At 34.9% G+C, this 18306-nt stretch overlaps 1 protein-coding gene across 1 annotated transcript; it reads left to right on the plus strand.

The window, feature by feature from the left end:
- Nucleotides 1-371: 371 nt before the first annotated feature.
- Nucleotides 372-17870, plus strand: LOC108762313 (cyclin-dependent kinase 8). The gene is made up of 4 exons (XM_018509257.1): nucleotides 372-1535; nucleotides 15324-15412; nucleotides 15568-15792; nucleotides 16997-17870. The coding sequence occupies exons 2-4, from the start codon at nucleotides 15329-15331 to the stop codon at nucleotides 17633-17635; spliced, it is 948 nt and encodes a 315-aa protein (XP_018364759.1). The 5' UTR covers nucleotides 372-1535; nucleotides 15324-15328; the 3' UTR covers nucleotides 17636-17870.
- Nucleotides 17871-18306: the final 436 nt, after the last annotated feature.

The raw sequence follows: 18306 nt of genomic DNA on the forward strand, positions 1-18306 counted from the left end.
TCATCGCTTTTACAAGTATACAAAAATTATTAAGTAATTCTTATATATACTTGAACCCTAATTGGTCAAACATATTCGCTTCGAAATTTCCTTAACTGATATTCGCAGATCCGGTGTACTTTAAATTAATGTTTAGATTAAAGTTAACTGAACGATTCCTTTTTTTAGGTCGGTATCTGGAGAATATGATTATATAAGTTTGTGGAAAACATTTATTATAAACAATTTTTCATGATTTTTGTAGTTACAGAAAATGTCTTGATCCACTGGACCTGCGAATACCGATTAGGGTTAACATCTTTAAAATGTATTTGTAAAGGTATGCATTTAAAAAAAGAAAGGAAAGAGACTGTTATTTAGCCAGCTGCTTCTATAGTATTTCAAAGAAAAGACATACGTGGAACACGAATGATCCAATCGTGTGAATTAAGGGTTAATTTCTAACGATTTAGTTTGAAGTGGATACATTTATAGGCTCCTTAGGCGTATTTGGCAAGATGTAACATTTGTAAATTTAAACAAGTATAGTGCAAATATGTAATAAGCTTCGAGAAGCCATAGATGACTATCGGGGGAAGCGGGGGCTAAGATGATGAGAGAGACCTAGGGAAGGGGAGGGAGGCAGCTTCCAGTTGACCGGCTCCGAATTCTTGCGGATCAGCGGCAGCCCTAGTGATCTCGTTAACGTCGGCGGAGGCGCGCGTCGCGGCGTCCGGCTCGCCATCCCTGAATCCTCCTCTTCGTCACCTTCGCGCCGCGCATCGCCCTGAGACCGGCAATCGCGTTCGCAGCTCGGTCTCTCTCGGCTACGATCGATGAGCGCGCGATGTCGGCGTACGACAAGTTTTACTGGTTCGCGATGTAACGCCTCGGGCGATATGCTTTTTACAGTACGCGCGACGCGTTTTGTAGAGAGGTGGTAGCTGGGGAGATCTCTTTCCCTTGCTCACAGTTGATCTCTCTTCCCCTCCTCGTATCGTTGGCCCCGTCGTCCTTTCTCTTCGCTTTGTCGCACCTGTGGAGAACGCCGATGCAGAGGTGCGAGATCGACGAAGAGGGAGAACGGAACGGGAACGCGGCGCGGAACGGGAACCGAACGCGTACCGCGAGTAGAAGGAGGAGCTGAAGGAGAGAACCCAGTGTGGTGGAGGTGGAGGAAGAAGAAGAGAAGGAGGCGGCGGGCAAGGCGGGAGGAGGAGGAGAACGGAACACGAGAGATCGGCAGCACAGTTTCGTGTTCAGCTTAGCTCGGTTCGGCTCTCTCAGCTTTATAGTATCGAAAATCATCAAGTACTCGAAAAGGTCTCGTACGCATTCCCCTCGAACGGTTCCGCGCACTCACCAGACAGAGAGTCCGGAGGTTGCGATTTATCTCCTTTTCTCTCCGTCAGCTCGCGGGAGACGCGAGATTCTTAGTCGCCCAAGCGGCGACTAGAATACCTGTTGCTCTGCGTGCTCACGCGAGGAGGCCGGCGACGTGTTGGTGCGCAGTTCGCGGGCGAAACAGCGACAACGAAGGTGACGTGTACGCCGAGGTGAGTGACAGTCCCTCTAAGGGAAAGCCAAGGCTTCCTGGGTTGATGGGTTCTCTGGCACACCCGAGATCAAATCGCGAAGTGAACCTCCGCGAACGAGCCTTAACTCGCATTATGTATTTCGAAATAGACTTCTCTCATCGGCTGCTACGACTCGGACTTGATCTCCAGCTGCTCCGGAAATCGCTAACTCTCAGAAAGCGAGTCCGTGTTCAGCGAGAACTCGTCTGTCTCTTGCGAAATTTGAAGCGCATTCGTTCTCGCGTATCTCTGCACATATGTACGTATGTACGTGTGCATATGTGTGTGCATGAATGTATATGTATATTCCGCGTGCGTATGCATATATACGCGAATGTTCTCGCGTCGACGCCTATACGCGCACACGCGACGATAGACGCACTCTCATCGCTTCGGAATTCTGCGTATATTGATGAAAGATAGTGAAAACTTCAGAGATTCCCATCGCTCGGTTCTATTGTTAACGACCTCGAGCAGTGTTGTCTGCATTTGACTGCAATTGAGGTTTGTCAACGCGCTATCAAAGCTATTGCAGCTCATTCTATAAAAAATAAGGGTAGAGTACCGCTGATAGAGAGAGAGCACAACCCCCTAATGCAGCACAAGATTTGTAATTCTGGGCTTGACTTGAAGTGTGACGGCATTCGTGCGTATCGCTTTCCTTTTTTATCTTCATTAAGAAGAAGGAATGCAATCATATGAACATCGATATTTGCCAATTATGTCCACAATTACAAGTCTTAGACAGTACTAATTTAGGGGAAAGGATCTCTAGATACGAGGACCGAGTACGGTCTGGCTTAAAATCCTCCGTTTGCGCTTTCTTCTTCGTGATGTGTATTCGCTGATGTGTATTGCGAGAATGCAAATACAATATCTCTGGTACCTCCGCTTCGACGAACGAGGAACCCAACACCAGCTGATCGAATTACGATGATCGCGGTCCTTCTCCTTCGTAGGCGAGAGGCCCGGGGATGAACTCGAGCGATACAGAAGCCTATCCAAAACGTTTCGGCCACTAATCCTAATGCCCGGACCCCTATTCCGGACTTAATGATAGCTCTTCTTAGACGCAACAGTTAAGTTCCAAGCTAAACTGTTGCGCGGTAGCGAACCCATAATCGGTTCCTTTCTAACGGAGACTGTCCACGATTGGTCCACAGCTCACAGCTACCGTCCGACTTAATTGGTCGGTCTTATAGGTTTGACAAGGTGAGAATATTAACGTTTCGGGATTCCGAATCGGCATCGTCGATTATCGAGCGTTGTAATGTCTCTCACAAATAAAATACTTGAAAATATACTCTCTTTTGAATATTTTCATTTTTAGTATTAAATAAAGACCTTTGCTGAAACTATGATTAAATCTTTTAATAGAAAATGTAAAATTTTTATGGAGAATGTTAAGTTTTAGTTGTTTTTTGGCTAACAACAAGAGCGGAGTTGAGTGTATCGATTATCTTGGGAAAATATTTTGAACGTGAGAAAAATTGTTATTAAAGATAACAAATTTATTACATTTAACGACAAACAATTGTTAAGTAAGATATCAAGACGTTCTGGGAGTGAAATAACAAAGTCCATTTGTTACTTAAATACATACAATTTGAAGATTATAAGATAATCTCTTCCAATTATACGTGTTTAAATATGAGAAATAATTTTTGAGCAATTGACGAGAGACGAAGAGTCAGATACAATAATCATTTTATTCTATCTTTAAATAACAAACATGCTAGCAAGTTATACATTTAAGTACTTACAATATAGTTCTTATTGCTTAATTCCTAGGATACCTTGATGAAATTACTTAACAACTTTTAGGTATATTGTCTTATCATCCCCTTTATCTGTTTCTCTTTTTCATATTTTCCTTTTGTTTTACTTTAGGATGTTTATTATCTGGAAAAACTTGGAAAAACTTGGTATTTTCAGAGAATATCCTTTTTTATCCTCGAAAACCTGGGATTTTTATAGAATTTAATCGGAATTCGGTGACATTTCTGCAATTTTACCTTAAATTTAAGTCTCTGTCTATTTCTGAAAACATTATTTCTTTGATCATTTTTTCTTTATAATGCAAAATGATAATTGATCAATTAATAATAAATATGGCACACACACACACACACACACACACACACACACACACACACACACACACACATCCATGATATATATTTACATACTCGCGAGTTTTTATAAAGAAATTAGAGTAACGGTAGAAATTAATATTCAGCAGAATAGAGTAACTCACCGATATTACATTATTCACCTTCTCTATACTATTCTATAGAGGTTTCACGTTTCACGGCTTCAATTATAGAAAATGATACATATAGTTAATACTGTATTTATATATTGTAGAGAATCTCTAGCTTCCACTAATTTTCAATATTTACTTCATTTAAATGAAGTAAATATTGAAAATTAGTAAATATTGAAAGACTTTTTTAACACGACTTTAAAATAAAGAAGTAAAATTGAAATGTAAACACAATTGTATTTACATTTCAATTTCACTTCTTTATTTTAAAGTCGTGTTAAAAGATTCTTTAATCTCTTCAATTCAGGAGTTCTTAATTTCTTACAAGATTTTAGCAAATATTTTGTCTTCTCTCTTTAAAAATGTTATCACAATTATTTTAATTAGATATCATCTTTATCACAATTGGTATTATGTTATTATATAATATAATATGTAATATTGCAAAACTCAGATATTTTTATTTTTAAGATAAAGCTTCGTTGAAGGATTACTTGTGAATTATTTTACATTCTATAATATTCTTTTGAACGTGAGAAACTTAAAAATGCTTTCGCAGAAAAATTAATGAAGTGTATAACGGGATACTTCTGAGCAACAATACAATAGAAAAAGGATGGCTAATTCGCAATTAGTTCCTCTTTGTCTTTCACGTAAACAAGGAAAGGAGGAAGAGTGCTAAAGGGGTTTTGGTCGGGCAAACGGGTCGAGAGGGGGGACGGCTGGTAGCGCCAGAAGTAGCTGGCAGGCTCGAGGAAGACGAAAGGGACCGTTTTAAAGAGGCGAACATTAAAAACAACAATGTCATTACATTTTAACGACCTGTTCTTTGGCTCTGCCCTCCCTTTTAAGAGCATTCGCTTGCAGGTATGTGGTCCGCGCTCACGGGGGCCACCGCACCATGCCGAGGGGGCCCCTACAGTATCGCGCACACGAGTCGCGTGTGCTGTGCGTACGTAGGTCCACTTCGTGCCTGTATCACTTCCACCTTCATTTCCTCTTTCCACAATTCAACGTAAACTTAGATCTCCATGCGAAATAAGAACAAGTTCGCACAGTGGACTTTAGAGCAAACGTATCTTTCGGAAACACATACAGAATTCGATATAGAAAAGAAAATTGTTTCAATGTCATTAGTTGGATCAAGCTATTTTCTTCAAATACTTTCCGTAGGAAAGATTTGTATGCAATTTTTTTGTGAAAGAGAAGCGAAACAAAAGAAAAATCGACTTATTTTAAATACGAGCTACTTTATCACGAATGAGGCAAAGCTCGTGTAAGTCCTCTTCCGCCTGGTTCGTCCCCATCCTTCGGCCCCTTCTCACGGACTTCAGTTCGTTCCCTACACGCGTTCCGGGCACGCCGTGCAGCCCGCGAAGAATTAGTATGGGCGAAGAAACAAAAGCACGAGGAACCGCGGAGGGATCAGCGACGACGGAGAAGATAGAGAAAAAAAGAGCCGAAATGGCGCCACACGTTCAGCGTGTTTTCGGGGCATCCCCCAGCGCTGTTGGCAAACTCCTTTTTTCGGCGCCGTCCGTCTCCCTCGTATTCACCCGTTCTTGGTTCTCCTTCTCGTACCCTGCGGGCCCTCCTCGCCTTCTCTTTCCTTTCTCCGGATATTCTCGCGCTATCCGCACCCTCGCGCAACCGACTTCTCTTTTATTTCCTTACTCCTTTTCTCTATTCTTCAAGCTCATCCAGTACCCTCGGGCCATCTATTAGTTCGCCCACGGTACTTCAATATTTTAAAGAGTAAAAAAGGAGAAAAAGATACAAGAAAAGAGAAAAAGATGGTCGGACCATGCCAGCGTCCCAACGAAATGTGAAATTAGGGTATGTCAAAACGGGGGGTGGAGATTTTCATTAAAACCAATGGGAGATTAAAGCCCGAGACACCTAATTATAGATATATCACTCGCCGTCATCTCCGGATCGCTCGACCATGCACCGGATCATTAAGTTCGGGAGATTGAACTTCAGGAGAGACGATCAGATCCCTCTGTCCCGACAGAGTATTATACACAGATCGTAGGTTGACTAGTGCGTATATAGCTTTGGCACCAGAAGAGACGAGAATACTATTATTTTCTTCCACTGAACGATTTCATTACAAGAAAAACAGCGCGTTGTGATTACGTGAGTAATCGCGCGAGCCCGTGATTATATACGCGCGATCTATGTCTCTTATCGATGAGAGAATGCTGGTGAAGGTAGTTGAATTGCGAGGAGAGGGAATTGATCGTATAGAAATTTATCCTATACTTTTGTTTGACGTGCGAGAGCTCACGATCGCAGAATACTTTTCGCTGATAAATGAATTTCTTCTTTCCCCTTCTCTGTAACGCGAAATGCAGAGTATATACAGGGTGTTAAAGAAAACCCTTCAGCATTTAAATGATAGAGTACATACTATATTGAGTAAAAAAGCCCTAGTGAATATAAGTAGAAAACTCAACCATTTTTGTAAGTACTTTAAAGGGGAAGTATCATGATAGATTCGAATTTAATACGCCATATTTTCAATTTTGGTTTTTTAATATAAAAATTGCGCAATACTTTTTTATTTTTATAAGCAACAGTAGAATTATGATTTCTTATGTTAATTGAATATAGTACTAACTTCATAGATCCCACTTTTGAGTATCCGTGAAGTTAGCACGACATTCTATTAATACATAATTATAAAAAAATAATATATAACAGTGGCGTAGCGAGAAAAATGTTTCGGGAGGGGCTAGAAATCAATTTTTTTAAATGTTCTTTTTTATATTAGTGACACATTTGGTAAGCATAAACAAAAAAAGTTTCGTTTAAAACAAAATAAGTTCAATAGCAAAAAAGTTATGATAATTTATATACATGTCGTTGTAATGTCGCGTCAGACGTTCCGCTGACGCTGCATATAAATTGCCATAATTATTTACTATTACATTTAAAGATCTAAAATTTTCCAGAAAGCTTCTTCAAATATTCACCTACAATGTAGCATTAATGAAAATTTTTGATTCGAAAATTCGTAATACAACTTTAACGTTTGAAAAAGAATTAAACTCGACAAAATATTATTAAAAATCCGCCATTTTGTTATAAAATGCTTCGAAAATTTCGGAATAACTCTACAAGTCGCAGAATATGAAAGATAATTGTATAAAAATTTGAATAATAAATATTAATATCCGGCTGAGATTTCGCGAGTTGAAGTGCTGCCGTTTTCCCAATGCCACTTTTTGCGTTTGTACTAACAGCAACATTTTTCTTTCGTGTAATTTATCGAATTATTGTTTACGTACCAAATACAAAGGAAAAAATATATATTAACAAATATATTTTTAATACATAATAAACGATATTTTTGCTAACTAAATTAAATATGAGAACTATCCCAACAGGATTTAATTTCCTCTCTCAAAACAAATTGATATTTACGGCTCAACAATTTTTTACACATTCTTATGAAATTATTGAAATTATTTAGAATTTGGGGGGAGGGGCTGCAGACCTCACAGTCCCCCCCCCCCTGGCTACGCCACTGATAGTTCCAGTAGCATTTTTCATAGTTCTACAGTTCCTTATAAAAATAAAAAAGAGTTCCGTATTTTTTATAATAAAATTGAAAAACTACAGCCTAAACTCTGTTTAAAAATAATTGTAGGATATAAATCTCTGCTAGTACTAATGAGAAAGATCGCTGGACATGCAATAAATTATCAGCATGACACTTTTTCTCTAATAAGGAAATATAGCTTGCAATTTTATGAAAATATTGTACCTATTTCTTCTTAATCTCGAAACGTTTGACTACGAACAACACATTAGCGTACATAGTATACTCAACCTACTTCGATTGCATATAACTTTTATAAAATTGAACATAACGTAAAATATTTTTTTTTTAAATTGAAACACTGGATATTACTCAAAGATATCGTCAATAACATTTCTTGTGAGTCTTTATTAGCAAAATTACATAAAAAAAGGAGATAAAAATGAAACCTTAAGTCACAAATCAATGACGTGATATATTTATAACTTTAAAATTATAGCATAATTATGATAAGAAGTATATAATCTTATACAGTACGTAATGTAAATTAAAATACAAATTATTTTTTTTATAAATAATACTATTTAACATTAAAATTTTTTTTAAAGTATCATAGTACATATTCCAAAAATTTTTTCGCGTTTAACTCGATGCTGTTAACAGAATTTGCATAGCACGTCAAGATTTTGAGTAAATTGATATAAAATAAACCAAAAACGGCTTAAATAAGTATACATATATTTGTTTACTTACAATTAATGCTTAACTAAGGTAGTATAAATTATTAATAATTTTTTATTTATTATTTATTTATAAAATACGATTTAAGAATGACGATTAAATGATGATATGTTTATGACCATAATAGATCGTCACAAACATTACGTTTCTTTTACATTATTATTTAATCTAATAACGATAAAGGACCTTAATCCGTCATTATAATAGGTCTGTTCACGTTGCTCGCACTTTTTGCACTCGGCATCTTCGCTTTCTCTCTTTTCGAAGCCAGATATATATCTATCTAATTAGTGCAAAAATATTTGGGGATTTCATGCAACGCGAACAGACCTAATGACGACATCTACTTGGGGAAGGAACGTAACGGTATCAAATATCTTTAGTAGATAATAAGAAAGTTACAAACAGTACAAGAAGTATTGAAAAAGATATGCCATATCGAAAAGGCGTTTATTAAGGGCTGCGTTCAGCAGAAAAAGCAGCTTTGCAACTGTTGTAAAATTCTTGAATAAGATTGGTTTATACATTGAGATCCAATGAGGAACTAAGGGCAAGACCAATCATATTGAAGAATTTTACAACAGTTGCAAAGCTGCTTTCTCTGCTGAACGCAGCCAAGGATTATTTTACTTTCCACGTTATTATTAAAACAGGAGAAAAAACAAATGTTAGCAATATTTACTTTTACTCTTCTTTAAAATCTTCTGTCATTATAAAACGTACATGAAAATGAAAAAATCTTGTTGACTTCTTTGTCGTTGACATTATCGATACGTATAGCTAAATATCGCTCTGTCTTGACGTTTCAGTTTCTTACGATTTAATATTTAAAGCTAAAACTCGTGTGATACTCATTGCGCTTTTATAACGAACGCGCCATTTCGTCGACCATTGCGCTGTCGACGGAGGATAGATGAAGAAGAATGAACGATCAAGAGGATCGATGGAAAATCGTCGGACATTTCGATGAGGCACACACATGAGCGGACAGGCGCGGCACTCTTTGTACTGGCACCGCCTAGGCTCGAGGGCGCGTCAAATTTGCTTGAAAATCAAATTAATCTCGCGGCTGGACGCAAGACCCTTTCTCTCGCTTCATCCTTCTTTCTTCGCTTCTATTCTACTGCCTTTCCGCTCCTTCCCGCCGCGTATCTTTCTCACTCTCCTCTCTCTCTCTCCTCTCTCTCTCCCTTTCGCTTTTTCTTTCTCTCTCTCTTCCTCTTGCTCTCTTCATCCTCTCTTGGTATCTCGAGGACACGAGCAAATCGAAGGCACGGGACCGAGATGGAGGCGAAGAAGGAGGTGGGCCGGAGGTCCTCCGTGCCACCGACACGGACCCAGAGGCGAGAAGAGAAGGTGGCGCAGCAACAAAGAGCTTTGGACTTCTGGCTGTGGCCATTCCAGGGCCGTAGTCATTCTACATTGCGGAATATATGTAGAACTTAAGCATATATTCGTATTTTAAAACAATAACAATATAACGCAGAGCATTGTAATATATAAATGCGGAAAGCATGCAAGGAAGGAAAAGATATATGGAAGATTACTTTCGAGTTATAAATCAACATTGATAAAATATAATAATCTATATAATTAAAATCATAAAAATTTCTTAGAAACAATAGATTTAAGTAGATAAATATAAAGGAACATTGAATTATTTGGTTACAATTAATATTGTTAACTGCAACTGTTTGGGAAATATATTAATCGATACTGTGAAGCGTTAAGAATAATCTAATTATAATAAAAAGTTAAATATATTTTACACAGAATAACATAAAATTTGATTTTACCAGCGACGTGCGATGTAAAGAAGCTGATTTTATTTTGGTGCATCTATCGATTTACCATATGTCATATATGTATATATATATTTTTTTTAATTGTATATATGAATTTATGTCTAAAATGTAGTTTGCTTATAAATCTACAAGTAACAATTCAGTATTTTTGAAGACATTGCATTTTAAAGATCCATTGATCATTGGTAGTTATTGTTTTAGTCGAGTACGTCCCTGCTGCATCCTATTCGGTCATTCAAATCTCCGCTCGTAGAAATGAGACGGGCGGTCGCACCGCGCCGTGTTGCCCCACACTTCTGCGGTTTCGAAGCGTACAGGGTGATTCAACAAGAATTACTCAAGAGGACTAATTTTTGAAATGTGATACGTTTCTTCGGATTTCTCAAGTTGCATCCTGTAATCAAAGCCCTGAGCAAGAATAAGATTTATTCTTGTGATATGATAAATGGTATTATATATCGAGAAAAATAAAGAAATCAATTGTTTCGTTTAAGAACAATTTTACATCGTTAACTATGAAAACTTATTGAAAAACTTACGCTATTTTCTACTTTGCGCACTTTCTTTTCAATTATTTCTAACATTTCAATCAGCCAGCTTCTTTCAAATTTACGAAATCGGCCTGCAGTCCTGACTGCACTGTAGTTCTTAGAACTTAAAATAAAAAAACGGAAGATCGAAGAGATTCTACGTGAGAATAAAGGAGGACGAAGGGTTGTGTGTGTGCGTTGCGGAACGAAGAAAAAGATCCTTCTTGTGAATCGAACGCGTTCATAGGACTGGATGGGTATAGTGGAAGTCATGGAATAGGAGGAAAAGGAAACGGAGGAGAATGGAGCAGAAAATGAAGGGATAAAGAGAGGCGGAGGGATAGGATCGAAATCGAAATGCATCGTTGGCAAGAGACGACAGGAGACGAAAAATCGATCCTCTCTCTGGAAATGCCGACGACCAATTGTCCGGCGAAGGACAAGATTCTTGCCGTTGTCAGGAATTCAGCTCGCAAGTTTCGTCCTCGATGAGGACGTGAATCCTTCGGGGGACAGCACGAGTACCTATGCAACATCGCGGGATCTCTCGACTTTGATGCTTCTTTTTTTCGGTGCAACCGAAAAAACAACGGGATCCGCGTAATTGGAACCGCGTCTCCCTGGTTTGACATTCGTATCAATGTCGTTATGATTGATTCGCAGAAGATTTTACCCTTGATAAATCGAAACATTTATTATATAACAAGTGTATTTAAGGCTTAAAACTTTTAATATTAGATAATAGATAAAAATTTACACTTTTAAACGTATGTATTTGTTTCGATTATTATTATATTGTTATTTTCATTTAATTTTCCTTGCTGTTTTATACAATTACTATTATTTATATAACTTTTTTTTATCTTCCAAACGATAGGTTTATTGTGGATTCATTTAATTATAAATCTCTTTGTCAAACAATCCGATTTTCTTTACATACATCTGTAAATTTGGATTATCCTTATTAAACTCAGCATTTATTTTTTATAGTAGTTGTGTTTTGATTATTTGAAATTAATTAGTGTTTTTTATAAATTAAGTAGGTTTTACAGACTCAGCATCAGCAACTGTGTTACAGATTTTAACGACTTCAGAAGGCTCATTGGCGCAAAAAAATAAGATCTATATAAAGAAGATATATGTATATAAACTTACTTCACATCTAAACTTTTCCTTTACATTATTTGTAAAGTTTTGATCTTCATTGTTTTTATTTTGTTGTATTTAAATGGGGAACATATTTTTTTTTTCTTCTATCATATATCTTTCAGGCGCCGCGCCACATGTCCCTTGAGTTTAAAAAATACATCATCGGAAGGAGTACATGTTCCTATAATTGATACTTTGAATTCGCCGTTATTTATGATGAGGCATCCACGACGAATTCCCTCGTCTATGTGCCAAGCTGCGAGAAAACATGAACTTTTTTATCTTTTGAAATCTCGGAAAATTAAAATTCGAGCATGCCACATTGAGATCGGGAATCAGCCTTAACGATCTATGAATGAAACGCGTCGCGTCATCATCCAATAACGAAAACCCGTTCCTTCGTATGGCGCTGAAACGAGCCGACCATAACTTTCGACGCGTCTTTTTACGGATACTTGGAGGTCGCACGCGAGCCATTTAATTAACTTCTCGGTAGCGAAAGTAATTTATCCGGATGTTATCTTTCCGTCATACTTATATGCTTCAAAATTACTTTGAGAAACCAGTAGTTAAACATTTCTCAACGACTTTAATATCTACGTACGTATGTTCCTTGCTGTCAACACGTTAAACATAAGTATTGATATATGAAGTTTATGAATTTTACGAATGCGTAAATAAAAAGAAATAAACAAGACGCAGTATCGTACTGATAAATCTCTCACTGATATAATTCCAGTCAGTCATTGAACCCGAAAGCCCACAAGTTGAATAGCACGCTATCTCCACGATTTCAGATGGCATCGCACACTACCATAATCTATTCGGGAAAATAATTTTCTAGTTATCTAACACACTCGTTACAAACTGCAAAATTTTCGTCTCAATTCATAGATGGGATCAAAATTGACACAGATTTTTTTCCTTTGTCTCTCCATTTTCATCGCTGAAAACAATTTCACAATCTTGATTGTGCGGATCTCTCTCTCCCCCCCTCTCTCTCTCTCTCTCTCTCTCTCTCTCTCTCTCTCTCATATCTTCAGTTGTAAAAAAATCATATCACTCCCTTACTTTGAAAATGATACAACTAAACAGGGTTGATTAATATACAAATCCGCTTGTAAAATTGCTATGCAATAAAATGATATCGTGGTCTATAACCAAGCATTAATGGGTTGACATTAAGAGGTTATTCCATCCTGAAGGCCTCAAAATCATACCTTTAAGAGGTGATTATTAAAAAACTATACATAATACAACAAATCTTTTTATGCCTATATGTTACTTGTACATATTTTAATGTACAAAACGTATAAAAGTATAATTTTAAAAAATAAAATGGCGGCGCTACAGCACGTTTTTTGGAGACTTGCATGTGAAGACATCCGCGGTGGACAGCAGAACAGGTCCAAGATACGCTGTAGCCAAAAAATTATTTTAAACCTGCGTTAAATTTGTTAGAGAAACCTAGCAGAATTAAAAAATATTGAAAAATGTGAAAATGGTGCACGCGTGAAAAAAAAAGATTAATTTTATCGTAAAAATTTGACATAAAAATATGGATAACAAAAAAAATATGTAAATTGCCGCAAAAATCACAGGTACTTCTTTAGATAATTCAATTGACAATAACTGAGCCAAATTTCAAAGCATTTGGATTAATTTTGTAGTAGTTCTTATGTCCTCTCTGTTTTTTAAAACACCATTTTGAGAAAAACGCAATTAAAGTTTCAATAACAATCCCTTTTCGTCGTATTTTAAGCACATGCACTGATTTTTAACCGAAACTGGTATAATCTATATTAAAATTGTGTGTCAATGTCATCTACTGTACAAATATGTAACTATAACGTCAAATAATGACGGAACTATTCATAAATGGAACAGTTTAACAGCGGCGTGGAGGTACAGCATTGTTGTGCACCGCTCGACGTAATCAACTGTATCTTCGTTAATATTGGGAATTTCACTTTCGGATAAAAAATTTTATATTCTTAAGACCATAAAATATCGATTTGAGGAAAAAAAATTTCGATTTTTTGAAAGTTTCAGGGTGGAATAACCTCTTTAAAATAATAATTATTTTATTTCTATATACACATACATTGTTGCAAACGTTTTTACAAAGTCTTCCTTAGTGCTCATAAATAATTATTACCCTATTTCCTCTCATAAACTATTGAATTACATACAAAATAATCACTTTGATTAACTACATATTATAAATATATTAGTAAGTACATACTCGTATTATTAAAATTATATATTATTAAATATATTATAAAAGATCGATGCCATCATTCCGTCAACATTTATGCCTAAGTTCTATTACAAAAATTTTTTTACAAGATCTTTATATTAAACGGGCAAATGTCAAGATAACTGATAAACAAAAACATTTTATTATTTTACGATAACCGGCGGCATTATTTTACGATTTTTTTCGAACTCTACTTAGCCCTTCTCAGCTGTATATAGATTCAAATTAAAAAAAAAGTATATAGAAATAAAATAATTGTTATTTTTAAGTAAACCATTAATGGTTAGTTATAAGGATGATTAAAAGTTATATATATTTATATAATATTTTTTTAAAACTAAATTAAGTTAATTTCTTATAAAATTAATTAGTTGAACTAAAAATTGAATGAAGAAAAATCTAACTCAGTTAAAGTTACGTTGAGATTAAATTAATTTAAGTTAAATAAAAAGTTTATTTTAAAAACATTAATTTTATTAAATCAGATCCTAATTTTTCTTAAAATTAGGTCACCTTAAATAACAAAACAATTACAATACAGACCATCAGATAAATTTAATATTGTATTTGTTAATTATATAAAATAAAAAGAATAAAGAAAGATATTTTTTGTATAATAAAAATTTAATTGTTTGTATTTCTACATTAGTAATTGTTTTAATTTTGTAAAAGTTTAACTTTGTACTCTTCTTTGCGCTGCACGCTCATTGAAAATTATATGTAAATAAAAAGTTCTTATTCTTCTCTTTATTACTCATTAGACAAAACAAGTATAACATTAGATAAAACAAGTATAACGCGATAGCACTGATAGCATTCCCTAAATACAGATCCAACGTATCTTTGGACACTACGAGCGTCGCGATCATGAGCTTCTAAATTAATTTTCTAATGTTTAAAATTTTTTAGAAAATAATATTGGCATTTAGAAAGATAAAAAGAACTTTAACTTAATAAAGAAAAAATTAATGAATTAAAAGTTTTAAGGTAACTAAATTGAATTAAACATTATTAAGTCATTTAATTATTTTTAACGTTTTATTTAACTTTTATTTAATTTATTAACTAGTCACCTATCCACAATTATAACTTTTGAAAAAATTAAGTTTTCAAAAAAGAAAAAAACTATTTTTTAACTTGGCAGAAAATTATTGACTAATCAAATAGTATCGATGAAAGAATATTTTCTCAACCTTATTAAAAGTTATTTTGTTATTTTCGTTTCACGATCTTTAAAAGCTATCCTTTTTAAGTTGTGACGATTTTTTATGAAGTTAGGTTAGATCATTTTTTAATATTGATAGAGTAACGTTTATTTAATTTATTTAATATAATAACTAAAAAATCACATTTATTGAATTGAGGCTTATAATCATTCTCCTTCTAACTATCTTAACTATTTTATTTGCATTATCCAATACAAAGTGGAAAAATTTGGATATCAATTCGATTTCTTTATATTGTTTCAGGAATCATGGGGACGATATGGCGGCTTTCCGCGATGATGCTTTTATTAATAATGCATTCTGCTCTGCTCAGTGCTCATCGTGAACACAAGGTTCGTCTCCGTTCGTTAACGTAATCCATTCATTAAACGATGTTCTTCCTTTAGAATTCTGTAAAAGAATAATTTTGAATAAATATTATTCAATCCGATATTTTTTCTTATACATATATTAAATTAAATTTACAAAAAACTTAAATTTTTGTTAGGTCCACAATATCGTGTTGTATCCTGATAAGCACAGTTGGTGCAAGACGACGCCTATAAAACAGGTAGTGACATGGCCTCAGTGTTCTTCGCAGGAATTGGACAATAACGTTTGCGTCGGTGCTTGTTTCTCATATATGGTCCCTCACAGTGAACCCTCCGCACCTGGAGATCTCATAAGACCTTATTGCGATTCCTGTCAACCTCTCGACAGTGTTTGGCACACTGTGAGTTTATCAATAAACTACATATAAACTAATAAATTTAGAAAGCTGTAAATTTAAACAAGTATTTAACACACTTTAATTTGCAATATATAATTAATTGAGTTTGACTGAAATTTCGTTTTCGGTTTCGGTCAGTTTTGGTAAAAAATCAAAGTTTCAATTTGATTTCGGTTTCGGCAAAAATTAAGAGAAAATTTCGGTAAGTAACCCGAAACTGTACAAATTGCAACGTGTCGACGATTATATTGAAAAGCTATATGTTATCATCAGCTGATCCGAGCTGATTGCTGCAAACCACACCGACGTTATCCCTTCCTTCTTTATCTTTTTTTACTCATCAAATCGCCACATGTCTAGTGCCTGAAATTCCTTATAATTTAAGGAATAATAAGATATTAATATAACCTTATTTTTTAAATAGTACATAAATTTCACATATTTTGAAATTTTTCAATGACTCTGAAAATTATATGGTGTTTGTCCAATTTCGGTTTCGGTCAGATTCTAATAAATTTATTAAGAATTTTTTACATGATCGTTTTTTATTTAAAAAATCTTGGACGTATAAAAATATTGAAAGTGTTTTTTCTTAGAAACAATTAAATGATGTATAGATAAAACATTAAAAAAATTACTTTTCTTTAATATTATATAATAATTCTTATAAAGGGAAAAAATAAATGAAAGAAGCACAATTCAATATGACACAAATTCATCAAATATCTTTCCATTTTTTAATCTGCCATACTGATTGTACTATTTTGAATTTCTACAATTTGACTTTGGACTCATAATCAGCGACCCAAAAAGTATATAAATACAAATGTTAATAAGAATCTAGCAGAAGAAATGCGCCTTTATAAGGATTATATTATAGTTTCTTTCTTGCAATATGTTACTCATTTTCTTGTAAATTACTCATATGTGCGAGGAAAATTATCACATTGACTAAAAAAATATTTGGCGCTTATCTTCATTATCTTGATATCCTTTATGCACTTGATGAAATTGATCGATAAAGTCACAACAAATTATATTTTATCATTAATCTTGTTTATATCTATAACATTGTTTCATTTCTTTTTGTTTCTTGTAATTTTTCGAATATTACATCCTTACTAAAAAAAAGTTTATTTTCTTAATGAAAGATTTGAATATAATTATTCACAAAAATTAACTGTTGAAAATTATTCTGTACTCTCAGGTTATGTTAGATTGCAAAGACGAACAAAATAATCCAGTGACTATGCAAAAGAAGGTGCAGATCATCACAAATTGTTCCTGCAGTTCCTGCATGGAGACTTCGAAGATCAAGCCGGACTATAACACCTTACTGCAGTCTCTAACAGAGGAGAATTTGGACAAGAATGTAAATGTGGCACACGAGACGCCCGATTTACTGCTGGATCCGAACTTAAATGCCTCGAAGAATACAACAAGAGAATTTAACGGAACGCAAATCAATGAGCGGTTCCATCAACTCGTCAAGAAATTGAAGGAATCGCAAAAGCTGGACGAATCACATATGAAGGAATTGTTCTCTAAATATGAAGAAGAGGTTGACTTGGAAAAATTGAAAGAAACGATTAAGAAGTATACTCAAGAAAACAAGGAAGGCCAGCATGAGCATCATCATCAGCATCAGCACGAGCATCAGCATCAACATCAACAGCAACAACAGCAACATCTTCATCACGGACCACATCACTCTTTGGTGCTGGACTCGGACGTGAAGGAAAAGATCGACGTGGAACCGCATTACTTGCATCCCGCTGTCGCTGGACAAGAGATCAGTTACCACGACAACATTCTGATGGGTAAGGAGAAGAAGAAGAACTTCTAGGTCCATCGTAGCGGAATTCGTCATTGCACGAGAGTCGCTTTCGTTCGCCACGCTCGCAAAATGTAGTAGTCAAAAAATGAGATTCACAGAAATGCGTAGATATACATTTGTAAGCGAACGATTGGGATACCTAGTCTACTATCTGATTTTATTTCTACGTATTTATTTACGTAACAATAATTGGATCGTGAGATATTAATTGTTGATATATTTATTATTAAATGTTTTTACAAAATTACGTAATAATGATTTTATACATTTTTATACAATGATTATTTTTACAAAAAGGAGGTAATAATCTCCGTTATATTTTATATTGTATAGCTTATCGTAAAAAAACTTTTAAAAAAATGACGTACAAATTCAAATAAATGTTAACCCGATATTTTGAAATTAATTCTGTCGCTGATACACACGGGAAAGAAAAATCGTAAGAGCGTGCGTGAGGGAATGGAAAGATTGGGATGGGAGAAAATTCTAATATATATTTAATTGTTATTGCGTTAATTAATTATTTAAATAGCTGCATGACAATCGGGGCGTTTACTCGATTTTGAGCATACGGAGTGACGCTTTAGTGAGATTTATATCCCGATCAATAAAATTATATGAACGATGGTCGAGTCTGAATATCAGACTTGATACGACATCGATCTCTGAAACATATATGG

The sequence above is a fragment of the Trachymyrmex cornetzi genome, unplaced genomic scaffold (assembly GCF_001594075.2).
Source record: "Trachymyrmex cornetzi isolate Tcor2-1 unplaced genomic scaffold, Tcor1.1 scaffold293, whole genome shotgun sequence".
In the NCBI taxonomy this organism is placed as follows: Eukaryota; Metazoa; Arthropoda; class Insecta; order Hymenoptera; family Formicidae; genus Trachymyrmex; species Trachymyrmex cornetzi.

What these genes read in the sequence shown, in the direction of transcription:
- LOC108762313 (XM_018509257.1), top strand. Translation starts at nt 15,329, where the DNA reads ATGGGGACGATATGGCGGCTTTCCGCGATGATGCTTTTATTAATAATG. An exon ending in GTGCTCATCGTGAACACAAG is followed by an intron (nt 15,413 to 15,567) that starts GTTCGTCTCCGT and finishes AATTTTTGTTAG; the next exon opens with GTCCACAATATCGTGTTGTA. An exon ending in TCGACAGTGTTTGGCACACT is followed by an intron (nt 15,793 to 16,996) that starts GTGAGTTTATCA and finishes CTGTACTCTCAG; the next exon opens with GTTATGTTAGATTGCAAAGA.